At 42.5% G+C, this 12,272-nt stretch overlaps 2 protein-coding genes across 3 annotated transcripts in view; both read right to left on the bottom strand.

Moving 5' to 3' along the window:
* LOC102025409 (general transcription factor IIH subunit 2) overlaps positions 1-376 on the bottom strand; it is a 32,813-nt gene extending 32,437 nt beyond the window's left edge. For both annotated transcript variants that reach the window (XM_005413918.2, XM_005413919.2), the window contains exon 1: positions 129-376. The gene's annotated coding sequence lies outside the window, so the exon portion shown is untranslated. The remainder of the gene's footprint in view (positions 1-128) is intronic.
* Positions 377-6,876: 6,500 nt separating this feature from the next.
* The window catches only part of Ocln (occludin), a 46,734-nt gene continuing 41,338 nt past the window's right edge, over positions 6,877-12,272 (bottom strand). Inside the window, exons 7-9 of the mRNA XM_005413920.2 lie at positions 11,841-12,012; positions 8,705-8,746; positions 6,877-7,319 (exon numbers count right to left, since the gene is read on the bottom strand). Coding sequence (XP_005413977.1) covers positions 7,218-7,319; positions 8,705-8,746; positions 11,841-12,012 — 316 coding nt within the window. The 3' untranslated portion in view covers positions 6,877-7,217. The remainder of the gene's footprint in view (positions 7,320-8,704; positions 8,747-11,840; positions 12,013-12,272) is intronic.

The raw sequence follows: 12,272 nt of genomic DNA, 5'->3' as shown, positions 1-12,272 counted from the left end.
CGCCGTCCTTCCCCGCAGGGCCAGCCGGACGGTTCGGTTGGGTCCTCCGCCCGACAGCCTCCTAGGCGTCTCGCCCGCCCTCCCGCCCGCCTGGCACGGCGCAGGCCTCGCTCCACGCGCGGACTCACCGGCCTGACGCGAGCAACTCTCTGCCGGAAGCGCCGGCCGACTCGAAGCGCGCCGCCGAAGCTATTCCGCCGCGCGCTGCGACCGCGGCGAAACGTTCCGGCTGCTGCGGGCCGCGGCTGCCAGAGCGCGGCGCAGAGGAGCAGCGCCGTCCGAGCTGAGTTCGCTGCAGCCAAGCCGAGCGGCGCGCTTAGTCCAGCGAGGAGCCGCTCACCACACCCCTACCTCGGGGAAGAGCTCTCAGGCAGAGGTGCTGGGAGTGCAGTGGCGCTGGCGCTGAGGCAGAAGCACTTTGGTGTGGAGGGGGGACTCGTGGGTGAGCATGTGACAGTTGAAAGCAGTGCAGCTGGTGAGGCGATTGGACTCCAAATCCGGTCAATGGGGCCGGTGTGTCTTATGAGAAAAGAACCAGAAATTTTAGCTGAGCAGCTGGAAGGGCGTGGTGCAACCGCGAGGGTGGTGGGTGGGTCAGATCAGTTCAGCTTCGGGCAAGCTGCGACGCCTGCTAACACGGGGGAGTTACTAACATTCCCACTTTGGGAAGGGGAGAGGCAGGGCGGCCCCAGAGGCTCAGGAAAGGGTTAGGACCGGGAGGGAGATGGTAGAAAGGAGCTGCGGGAGCTAGGACTTCTTTCTCCCCCATCGACACATCCCTCCGTTGCTTACTTGGCTTTGTTGGTACCAAAATGTTCCCCATATGCATCAGGCCTCCATCAAAAATGTTGCCAGAGGGTATCCCGCATTTACTGGAAAGAACAGACCTGGATTTAAAATCAGGGTCTGGCCCAGCATGGAAGCATAATCGCCACACTCTAGGAGACCAAGGCAGGAGGATTGCAAGTTCAAACCCAACCTGGGCAACAGAGATCCTGACTTAAGTCCATGGGGTCAATCTCTAATGCCACAGCAAACACATAAATACATTGGATCAGGCTCTGATGCCAGCTGTGGGCCGCAAGCTGTCACAGCCTAAGCTTGGGGGCCAATCTGTAAAACAGAGATGGCTCCACCTACCACACTGGGCTTGGCAGCAGTTTAGTTTGCATGTCTTGGTAGTCACAAGTTTTAAAGGGGGAAGCCAGGCGTGGTGGAGAGGCATGGTGGCACACGCCTATAACCTCAGCACTCCCGAGGCTGAGGCAGGAGGATCACTGCAAGTTGGAGACCAGCCAGGGCTACAAAGTGAGCTCAAGGCCAGCCTGAACTGCATAGCGAGACCCTGTCTCAAAAACACAAAAAAAGGTCGGGGAAAGGAAGAAATTAGCCTTGCTGATTATTTCCTGGTGCCAGGAACCTTCTGGCTTTGCCTCCCCAACACCTTTCACCTTTCACCCTTGTCCAGGACAGGTATCTCCACAATTTTTCCTTTTCTTTCTTTCTCTTCCCTATACACTTTCCCTGTTTCCCCGCCTTTTCCCTTTCTTCCTTGCACTGTAATCGGCCATCCTATTCCAAGAGAGAGTGCATGCCCATGTGACAAAGACTTGTAACTCCAAGCCGTTTGTTATCTTCCCAGTCAGGGAAGACTTTTTTTTTTTTTTTTTTTAACAAAACCCATGAAATGGTTAGAGGAGTCTTCCAACAAATTTGAAGCATCTTTTCCAATAGGAGACTAACACATTAAGAATTTTCCCAGGCGTGGTGGCACACACCTGTAATCCTTGCACTCAGGAGGTTGAGGCAGGAGGATCACTGTGAGTTCAAGGCCAGCCTGAAGTGCATAGTGAAACCCTGTCTCAAAAAAGATGAAAAAGAATTTTCCCAACTGTAACCTGCACAGATTTTAGACAGGGCTGTAAAGGAAGGGTAGCAGAACAAAGCATGTGTAAACCCATGGTAATCTTGGCATAATTACAATATTCTAATCATATCCAAAGTGGTAGAATAAAGAAATACCGAAGCTAGCCACATGCTTTTCTCTGTTTGTAAAACTAAGGAATGACAATAAAGAATGAAACAGTCTATTCTTTGCCTGTGGCTGGACATAATCCAGATTGAGGAAATCCAACAGCTCAGCCAGTACAATCTAACTGAAGTACAATGGATGTAACCTGAGAGCCCAGGGGAGACGGACTTGTCTATTCCAGAACTTTTCGATGGAAACAGAAGTTCTGGAGAAACAATTAAGATCTGGAATTTACTACAGTGGGTTTAAGAAAATTGTAAATGTTACTTTGTGGTACTGGAAACTGAATACAGGGCTGTTACACTGGACTACATATCCAGCTGGTTTTTAAATTTTTAGGTAGGGTCTCACTAGATCACCAAGTTGCCCAAGCTGGGCTGGAACTTGGGGTCCTCCTGCTTCAGGCTTTCAAAGAGCTGGGATTAGAGGAACATACACCACTGTCAGCTCGTGATCTTTTTAAATTCTATTTGTTCTATCCCTGGAAACATTTGTTTACCACCTAGGAATAGTCATATGCCAAGCCTAATGTTTACCTACTTGGCATTAAAAGAACTGAAAACTGCATATGGGACTGAAATAAACACATTTTCCCCCCCTAGTGGTACTGGGATTTAAAACAGGGCCTCTGCACTGAGCCACATCCTCAATGTTTTCTTTTGAAAGAGGGTCTTGCCAACTTGCCTAAACTGGGCTTGAATTTGTGATTCTTCTGTCTCAGCCTCCCAAGTGCTGGGATTACTGGATGTACTACCACACCTGGTTAAACACACACTTTTTTGAGACAGTGTGTTGCTGTGTAGTGTAGGTTACCACCACAGTCAGCCTAAACATACACTTTTAAAAACACAATTTGTTTGCTAAAATTTGTTAGTTTCAGCCAGGCGTGGTGGGGTATGCCTGTAATCCCAGCGCTCAGGAGGCTGAGGCAGGAGGATCACCCTAAATTCGAGGCCAGCCTGGGGTACATAATGAGTTCCAGTCCAACCTAGACTATATAGCAAGATCTGGCCTAAAACAAATAAAGCAAGCTTGTTAATTTCACTTTTGGGAAGGTAAGATTAACTGGACATAAAGGACTGTTCATATACTACCTTCATGAGATCATTACATTTTTCACACTTCCCTTCACAGTAAGATAACAGAAAATTGAGGTCCAGGGAGGATAAGTAATCTTCCAATAACCCCTATCAAGCAACTGCTAGAGAGCAAAGCAACAACAGGACAACGAAGACATAGCAAGCAGGTCCTGTGGCAACAACGTGGAATACCCACATCTTGTTCCAGTCACATAAAAATATCCTGCTTATGTATCCACATTATTTTTCAGACTCCAAAGTGACATTACAATATACTAATACATTTTCTGAAACCTGCCCAGGTTAAGTACTTTTGGTTTTTTATTTTTTCTGGTACTAGGGATTAAACTCATGACCTTGCACTTGCCGGGCAGGAACTGTGCTGCTGAGCTAAACCCCCAGCCCCTAAGTTAAGCACTTTTGCACATTTTTCCCATTAGGAAAAATGCTACCAATGTAAAACACACGCTGGCTGATGTAGTCCTGCATCTGTTCTACTTGTCCTTTCAGACAGGCTGGTGTGGGTGCGGTATAACAGAATCTTCAGCCTCCAGAACAAGTGTGAATTCCAATTATGCAGCTGAGCCTTTGAGGCAGAACTGGAGTTTGGTGCCTTAGAACCCTCGGGTTCCTGACACCTGCAGCTGAGCCTTTGAAAAAGTCCAGAGTTGAGAAGCAGGAGGATGCGCATGAGCCAATTCCCACTGCCTCGAAGGAGGCCGGAGTCCTTGAGTCCATGACTTTTTATACAAGGGATCGAACTCAGGGCCTTTGCACTGAGTCACATCTGTACCCCTTTTTAAAAATTTTTTAGTTTGTCTTTTTGAGACAGGGTCTCGCTATGCAGTTCAGGCTGGCCTTGAGATCACTTTGTAGCCCACGCTGGTCTCAAACTTCAATCCTTCTGCCTCAGCCTCCCGAGTGCTGGGATTACAGGCGTGCGCCACCACGCCCATCCCTACACCTTTTTAAGTTGTCCAAACTGGGCTCAAACGTGTGACCCTCTGCCTGACCCTTCTTTACAAGGCACAGAAGCCATTCAGGTCTTACGGTCTTTCACATATTTTGTAGGAAGCAGTTCGTGTTCATTAAAAGTACTTCAGGTGAATTCAACATTGAAGCAGGATACTTTATTTACATCAGTCAGAGCGATCTTACATCATGCAGCCCATTAATTAACAAAGTCTACCTAAGTGGAAGCATAGGACCTAACAGTTGAACAGACCATGATTCCAGTCTGCAGGTTTGCCATTTGCGAGTGCGACAGTGGATCACTTAATCTATCAAATCATTAGTTTCTATCTGTAAGATGTCAGTAAGACACGGTTACACGTCAAGAGTGTTGCAAGGATTAAATGAGGTTTCTAGTGTGTATGTATGAGTATATATGTACAATATCACATTACTATTTACTATAAATACTAGACTGTATTTCAAGAAATACAAAGCACATACGAAACTTTCTGGGCAGTAGGTCCATGCATTTTATACTTTCCTGTATTTCTTTACATTTTTCAAAATAAAATGGAAAATACTGGGGCCAGGGATGTAGCTCAGCAATGCAGCACTTGCCTGGCAAGACTGAGGTCCTGAGTTTGATTCCTGGTACTCATCCCCCCCAAAATAAAAAAAAATACTGATCGTACTTTTATAATACAAAGTCACAGATTAGGGCATTACTTTATTCAGGGAAACTTTAAAAGATGGACTAAATATTTTCACAAGAAATTCCTTAGAACAAATTCATAGTAGAAAGCAGAATGGAGACATAAGGACCACAGAAGATAAGGGATGGAAGAAAATCTAATCTCTGAAATTGAATCCAATTCTTCTATTTTCCAGACTAGGAAACTAATCCGATCAGTAGCTTCTCAAAGTTGTATCCAGCGAGTGAATGTCAACACCAACAGAAACGCCTTGATCTCAGCTCCTGAAGTGATCTTTAGTAGTAAGTACCACATCTGATAATGTACTGTCTCATTTTTTAAACTCCAAAGTCCAATTTTATGATACAAGTTTAGTCTTATGATCCTTGCGATTTCATTCTCTGCATTCAGCAGAATATCTGTTTTGTAAGAACAATGGCAAACTTCCAAGAATAGAGTTAAAAAATCAATGAAGATATTTCAAAAGTCTTTCTCCATTTGATGTAAATCCAAAAGCTATGAAAATATATTTTGTTGTGTGTCGCATACAGAAAACTAAGAATTTCTTCAATTTGAAGAAATGAATCAGTGTTACATGGGAACATTATTTAAAAGTTTATCTTTGAGGGCTGGGGATATAGCTCAGCGGCACAAGCTCCTGCCAGGCAAGCTCAAGGTTCTGAGTTCGATTCCCAGTACCAAAAAAAAAGACTCTAAAAGTTTATCTTTGGACAGCCAGGCACTGTGGCTCAGGCTGGTAATCCCAGCACTTGGGAGGCTGAGGCAGGAGAACTGCTGTGGAGTTTGAGAACTGCTGTGGATTAGAGACGAGCATGGGCTACATAGCGTGCTGAAGACCAACTTGAACTACACAGTGAAACCTCATCTAAAAAAAAAAAGTTTATCTTTGGAAAATAATTAAATTACATTTTAGAATGTTTGAATTACATACTAAAGATTATTCTTTAAAAGATTCTCAAAAAACAGTCTTAATCAGAAATCAGATGGACACAACCACCATGATTAGTACAGAATTACCAGCTAATTTTACTTTACTAGTAAGAATTTGATCTTCAAAAAAGAATTGAGATTTAAGGGCACCTTTTAAAACAATTTGGTGTTTTATGAGATAGCATTCATACATAGGCTTTTTTACAGTGAAAGGATTGGGAAATTACCAATCAGCACAGCACCCAAAATAGTTTAAAACAACAGAGACAACTCCTGAGTATAGTATTACATACCTTAATATTAATGATGTTAAATAGATATACAAAGAGAATACCAGGCTTAATACCTTACAAAACATTTACAAAACTTGAACATTCCTGTAAGATATAATTCAAGTCATAATTCAAAGATAAATTTAATCAGATACTGATATAGTGAAAAAGTTGAGTTGATTACAAAAAAAACACATGTAAACCGTAAAAGATAAAAAGTATTTAAAAATACACAAAATTGTAACCACTAATTTAAACTTAGATTTTTAAAAAATAATTATTTACAATCTTTAAATTTCACACATTTGTTAATTGTACATGATCTCAATTACCAGGGTAACATAAAACAAAACAAAAACACTCTTTTAACCATTTAAATATAGTAACTGAAAAAAATCAAGAGAGAGGCTGGTAGAACTCAGTATATACAGTAGCTAAAATAGAAGAGGCAGGGGCTTTATTAATAAAGAGTCATAAAAAAGACTTAAGCAAAACTGCATGCTTGAAACAAGCAGTTTTATTTGAGAGACTTAACTGCAAGGACGGAGTATCCTTACCCGAAAAGAAATGATTATAAAGAAATCATCGAAGGGTTACGGGTGGGTTAGTAAGACTGCTTATGTGATAAGAAGCACTTGGGTATGAAGAGAGCAATTGTCTAGGGTGTGAAGGTTTAAAAACCTCAAACAGTACTTTGTTCTTCTTTTTTCTCCTAGGATGTGGGACTGAACTCAGAGCCTTCACACTAAGTTACATCCCAGCCCTTTGCTTTTTCAGGAGGCTTTGGGATTTCAAGGCCAACCCAAGCTACACAGCGAGTTCAAGGCCAACCTAGAATACTAGTGAGACCTATCTCAAACACACACACACACACACACACACACACACACACACACACGTGTCTCACTAAGTCACCAAGTTGCCCAGGCGAGGCTTGAACTGGCAATCTTCTTGCCTCAGCCTCCTAGAGTGCAAGATTACAAGTGTGCGGCATAAAGCCTGGCCCAGTATTTTGTTCTTGATACAGGAACCAATGTTTAAACCATAAAATCTTTACTTGGAGTGTTCAGCCCAACTGAATATCAAAAGCTATTTATAAAATGCTTCAATACTGATGATATGAAACTGATGATATAAAAGCTACCAAAACGAAGTTTTGGCTTCCTGGTCCAGTCATTTGCCTTCTAGAACACTACAGAGACTCCTTCATTTTTCCAGCAACGTGTCATCTGCCCTCTTATGTTTTCTGTCTATCATAGTCCCCGACCATCTTCTTGATGTGTGATAATTTGCTCTTCAGCTGTTTGCAGTAATTCCTCTTACTTCTGTAATCTGCTGACTAAAGACAGAGGAAAATGAATCACATAAATTCCACCAAATTAAAATAGTTCTGAGTAGGCAAAGGTGAATTCAAAAAGGGAACATTAGTCATACAGAATTGCTTAGTGTAAATGAACAAATACTAAGGTGTCTGACTGGACCACCACACAGGCAGCTGACTCTTTGCTCAATCTTATCTTCTACAAAGGATGCACTCATTTCTAAAAGTTGGCTAGCTTACCAAGAAAGTTTACTGGCCTTTTGATAACAGCATCTAACAAAAAATCAGCAGAAAAGAAGTGAATGGGGGAAGGTGAGTGAGTGGGGGATAAGGAAAACTGGAAATTTTACCATACACCTCTTTAAAACTTTTATTTCAAATCATGATGGTTTGTAATTCATAAAAATTTTAATATAGTAATCTTTTAAAAATCTTTTATCATGACTGATCATGACAAGTATCACAAAAACAAGAGGATCAGGAGTTGCCGACACTGAGGGCATGTGAGCTGGTCCAGCCCTGGGGTGTTGCCTGGCAGAATGTCCTGAGCCAGGTACACACACGACCAGGGGCCTTGCAACCCCGCTTAGGATATATCTACCAAGTGTGTGCATGTCTACAAAAACGTGTGATGCTGGATCCTGTGTAAAAGCCAAAAATTGAGGACTCAAACATTCACTGGCAATAGAACAGATGAGTAAGTTGTGTTTACTCATAAAACACAACACTTCACACCAATAAACATATGTGAACAACAACTACATGCCAGAACGTGACTGGATCTTAAAAATAATGCTAGGCAAAAAAACCACACACAAAACACATGCTATGTGATTCCACTGATACGCACAGTTCAAGATGAACAAAACCCATCTGTGATGTGAAATGAAAACTCTAAGATCTGGAGAGAGTAGAAGAATGGGGGTTGCTAGGACACAGGAAATTGATTTTTTTTTTGGTTTGGTACCAGGCAAAATGCTGTATGGTGATGTTGTGAAAATGTACTGAGTGTACAATTTCATTTGTGTGCTTTTCTGAAAATATACTTTAATTTTTTAAAAGAACAACCTTTTGGCTGGCATGTTAGCACATGCCTATAATCCTAGCACTCCAGAGCCTGAGACAAGATCTCCATGAGTTCAAGGCCAATGTGGATTACATGGTAAGTTTAAGATCAGCCTGAACTACATAATGAGACCCTGTCTCAAAAAAAAAAAAAAAGAGGCTAAAAAAGATACTTTTTGGAACATTAGTATAGGTTGTAGCTGTGAACAGGAAATAAATTATAGGCCATTCTGTCTACATTAGTGTATGTGTGACAAAGTATTCATAGCCATCTTAAAGGTTAAATAAAAACACAGAAAAGTTCTCCCTGAAAGAATCTTACAATCCACAGTACTTACCCTCTTAACTTGCTTCAGTCTGTTGTATTCATCTGCAGCAGCCTATCAATGAGAAACACAAGGGAATATATTTAGTGGAGCACTAAAAATAATATTCGTTTTGTTTTGGAGACAAAGTCTCCCTAGTTCAGGGTGGCCTTGAACTCATTATGTAGCCCAGATTGGTCTGAAACTCACAGTGACACTCTTGCCTCAGCCTTCGAGTGCTGGGATTATAGGCATGCACCACCATGCTAACACTGTTTTTTTTTGCGGGGGGTGGTACCAGGAATCGAACTCAAGGCCTCGCATTTGCCAGGCAGGCACTGTGCCGCTGAGCTAAATCCCTGGCCCACCATGCTAACAATCTTGTTTTTTTTTTGTGGTACTGGAGATTGAACTCAGGACCCTGTGCTTGCCAGGCAGGCGCTTGTGCCACTGAGCTATATCCCCAGCCCCCTCATGCTAACAATCTTGATGTTATACTTTGGAGGCAAAAATGACAGCTTCTGGTACAAATATAAGGAATTAAAATGAAGTCATAAAGCTCTTAAAAAACTGCTATGGCCACCTGGATGGCCTCAAGGAGTCCATCTCAGAGCAATTTCTGATGGTGTACCTCTCCTTCCAGTCATACAGGCAGGTAACAAATTGTTCTGCTACTTCTTATCTCACTCCCATGCCAGGCCATGTGCACGCTGATGTCACAAGTGTATTCCAAAGCACAGACCTGATCTGGCTACACCCCACCGTAACAGTGGGCTGAGCTCTTCACTTTCTTTTCTTTTTTTGTCTTTTTGACACAGGGTCTCACTATGCAGTTCAGGCTGGCCTTGAGCTCACTTTGTAGCCCAGGCTGTTCTTAAACTTGCAATGATCTTCCTGCCTTAGCCTCCCGAGTGCCAGAGTGTTGGGATTATAAGTATGTGCCACCACATCCAGCTTCCATTAACTTTCTACTTGTGGAGTTTCCTACCTTTCTAATCTCTGTGCCCACCGTTTATCATCCTTTAAAAAAATTAGGCACATTAATGCTTCAAGATTTCTACCATGTTTTCCCTTTGGCTGCAATCCCATACCCTTTGTCCCTTCTATCTGGTAATGGGGGAGTGGTGCTGGGGACTGAACCCCAAGGCCATGCTAAGTGAGTGCACTCCCACTGAGCTATATGTTAAGACAATCTCATTAAATTGTCCAGCATGGCCATGAACTTATGATTGTCCTGCCTCAGCCTCCCCAGTAGCTTGGACTACAGGTGCACACAAAGCCTATCTGGAGAATTCTTAATAGTCGTTGCTCAGTGAAGCTTCCCCAAAAATCTCCGCATGTTCAGCCAACTTTATGCCTTCTGTATGCACTGCATTAGATAATGCTTCCTACATGTAATGTGAACACACAGCATCAGTCATATTGTCCAAGTTGTTCAGACATCAGTGTCTCTCTTAGAATACAAGTTTTTTGAGCTAGGCAAGGTAGCCTGGTTCAAACTGAGTGTGAGGCCAGCCCGGCCTACATAAGCAAGTTCAAGGACAGCCTGCACTACATAGTGAGACCCTGCCTCAAAAAAAAAAAAAAAAAAAACAACCCACAACAAAAACAAGTTCTTCGTTAGGAGACATAGATTTTATTTGTCTAACATCAACACTTACACATCATCAAATATATAAGTGGTCAATGAATGTTAACTAAAGCCAGCATGGTAATTCACAGCTGTTATCTCAGCACTATGGGAGGCTGAAGCAGAAGGGTCACATGTTCAAGCCCAGCCTGGAAAATTTAGCAAGGCTTTATCTTGAAATAGAAGATTTTTTAAAGGCTGGGGATATAGTTTAGTGTGAAGGTGCTTGGTTCAACCCTTAGCCCACCCTCCACCTCCCAAAAAGTTAACTAAAAAAGTTGCCAGTGTGGTGGCACATGCCTATAATCCCAGCACTCAGGAGGCTGAGGCAAGAGGATTACTGTAAATTGGAGGCCAGCCTGGGCTACATAGGTGAGATTACATAGTGAGACTAGATTACATAGTGAGACTCCACCTAAAAAAAAAGTGTAAACTAAAAAATGGTTTGTGAGAATACCATATACCATACAGGAACCACATAAATAAGCAACCAAAGAAACAAATATTTCAAAACTAAAAGCAGATCACCATAATTGAAACTGCAAAGAGTATCTAATGAAATGAATATGACATTCCACTAAACATGTGAAGTGAGAGGAAAGAGTGCATCAGAGGCAGCTCATTTTTCAGGCAGTAGCTGGCTGCAGGTCCGAGGAGCCTCCCTCTAGTGCGCTCCCAGGGGAATGCAGTCCATGTCCTCCTGCAGGGTGGGTTTGCCACAAAGGTAAGATACACACACCCTCCAGGTCCACACATCCACTCTGGCAGAGGAGCAGACAAAAGTACAAAACTGCAAAACTGCTACTCCTGGGTGCAGGTCTTCAATGTCAACCTGCACAGGAGTCTCATAAGTAAAACACAGCACAATAAAACTGAAAACTGTGCAGCTATTTTCACAGGGAAAAGCTTTTAGCTGCAGACTGTGTGCACTAACCCTCCTGCACGGAGGTTTTCATAACATATTTTCAAAGTTTTCTGCCAGGAGGACTCAGGGCGGTATGCTTTCCTGTACATCTGCACAGCTTCTCTATTGAGTTGTTTACATAAAAGAACGATGTGCTTATTACCAATAGAAAAGTACTGTGACTACTTTAAAATAAGTGATACATATACATCAAGAGACAACTGCTTTGTAATTCTCAGTTTTGGGGGGTGGTAACCAGTATTCAAACTCAGGACCTTGCATTTGCCAGGCAGGCGCTTATGCCACTGAGCTATATCCTCGGCCCATAATTCTCAATTATATTAGTACAAGTTACAATTTGGAAAGTTACAGTTTTATGATAACTAGCAAAAGTTTTTGTTTTTGTTTTTTTGAGGCAGGGTCTTGCTATGTAGTTTAGGCTGGCCTTGAACTCACTACGTAGCCCAGGCTAAACTCAAACTTTATTCTCCTGCCTCAGCCTCTTGAGTGCTGGGATTACAGGTGTGTGCCACCATGCCCAGCTTAATAGCAAAATTTTTATACATCATTATAAAGGATACCACAGATGAAACATCAAATTCTACGCAACACATAAATATCAAGCTTGAGTTTACCATGTACTCTTCACTTTCTTCTCTATAGTCATCCAATTCTTTATCTAAACGAGAAAGCTCTTTATTGACTTCATCAAGTTCTGCTTGTAAGCTCTTGTATTCCTGCAGGCCACTGTCAAATTTCCTCTTGTAGAACTGTCTCTGTTGATCTGAAGTGATAGGTGGATACTCCCTAAGAATTAAGAGAGAAAAGTAAGTGCATAGATATCCTTAGCAGACATTTAACCCAGTGTTCTTCCTCAAGGATCATAAAGCTGGTAGAGGGTAGAAAATGACATTCTAGGTTTTTTCATAGGGAGAAAGAAGTGGGATATAAATAGCTTCTATTAAGAATGATTATACTTGGGGGCTGGAGATTTAGCTCAGCGGCACAGCGCCTGCCTGGCAAGTGCAAGGTCGTGAGTTCGATTCCCAGTACCGGAAAAAAAAAAC

Source organism: Chinchilla lanigera, unplaced genomic scaffold (genome assembly GCF_000276665.1).
Source record: "Chinchilla lanigera isolate Chin_1 unplaced genomic scaffold, ChiLan1.0 scaffold00174, whole genome shotgun sequence".
Classification (NCBI taxonomy): domain Eukaryota; kingdom Metazoa; phylum Chordata; class Mammalia; order Rodentia; family Chinchillidae; genus Chinchilla; species Chinchilla lanigera.
The sequence above is the reverse complement of the archived record's forward strand: the minus strand, read 5'-3'. Positions and strand labels throughout refer to the sequence as shown.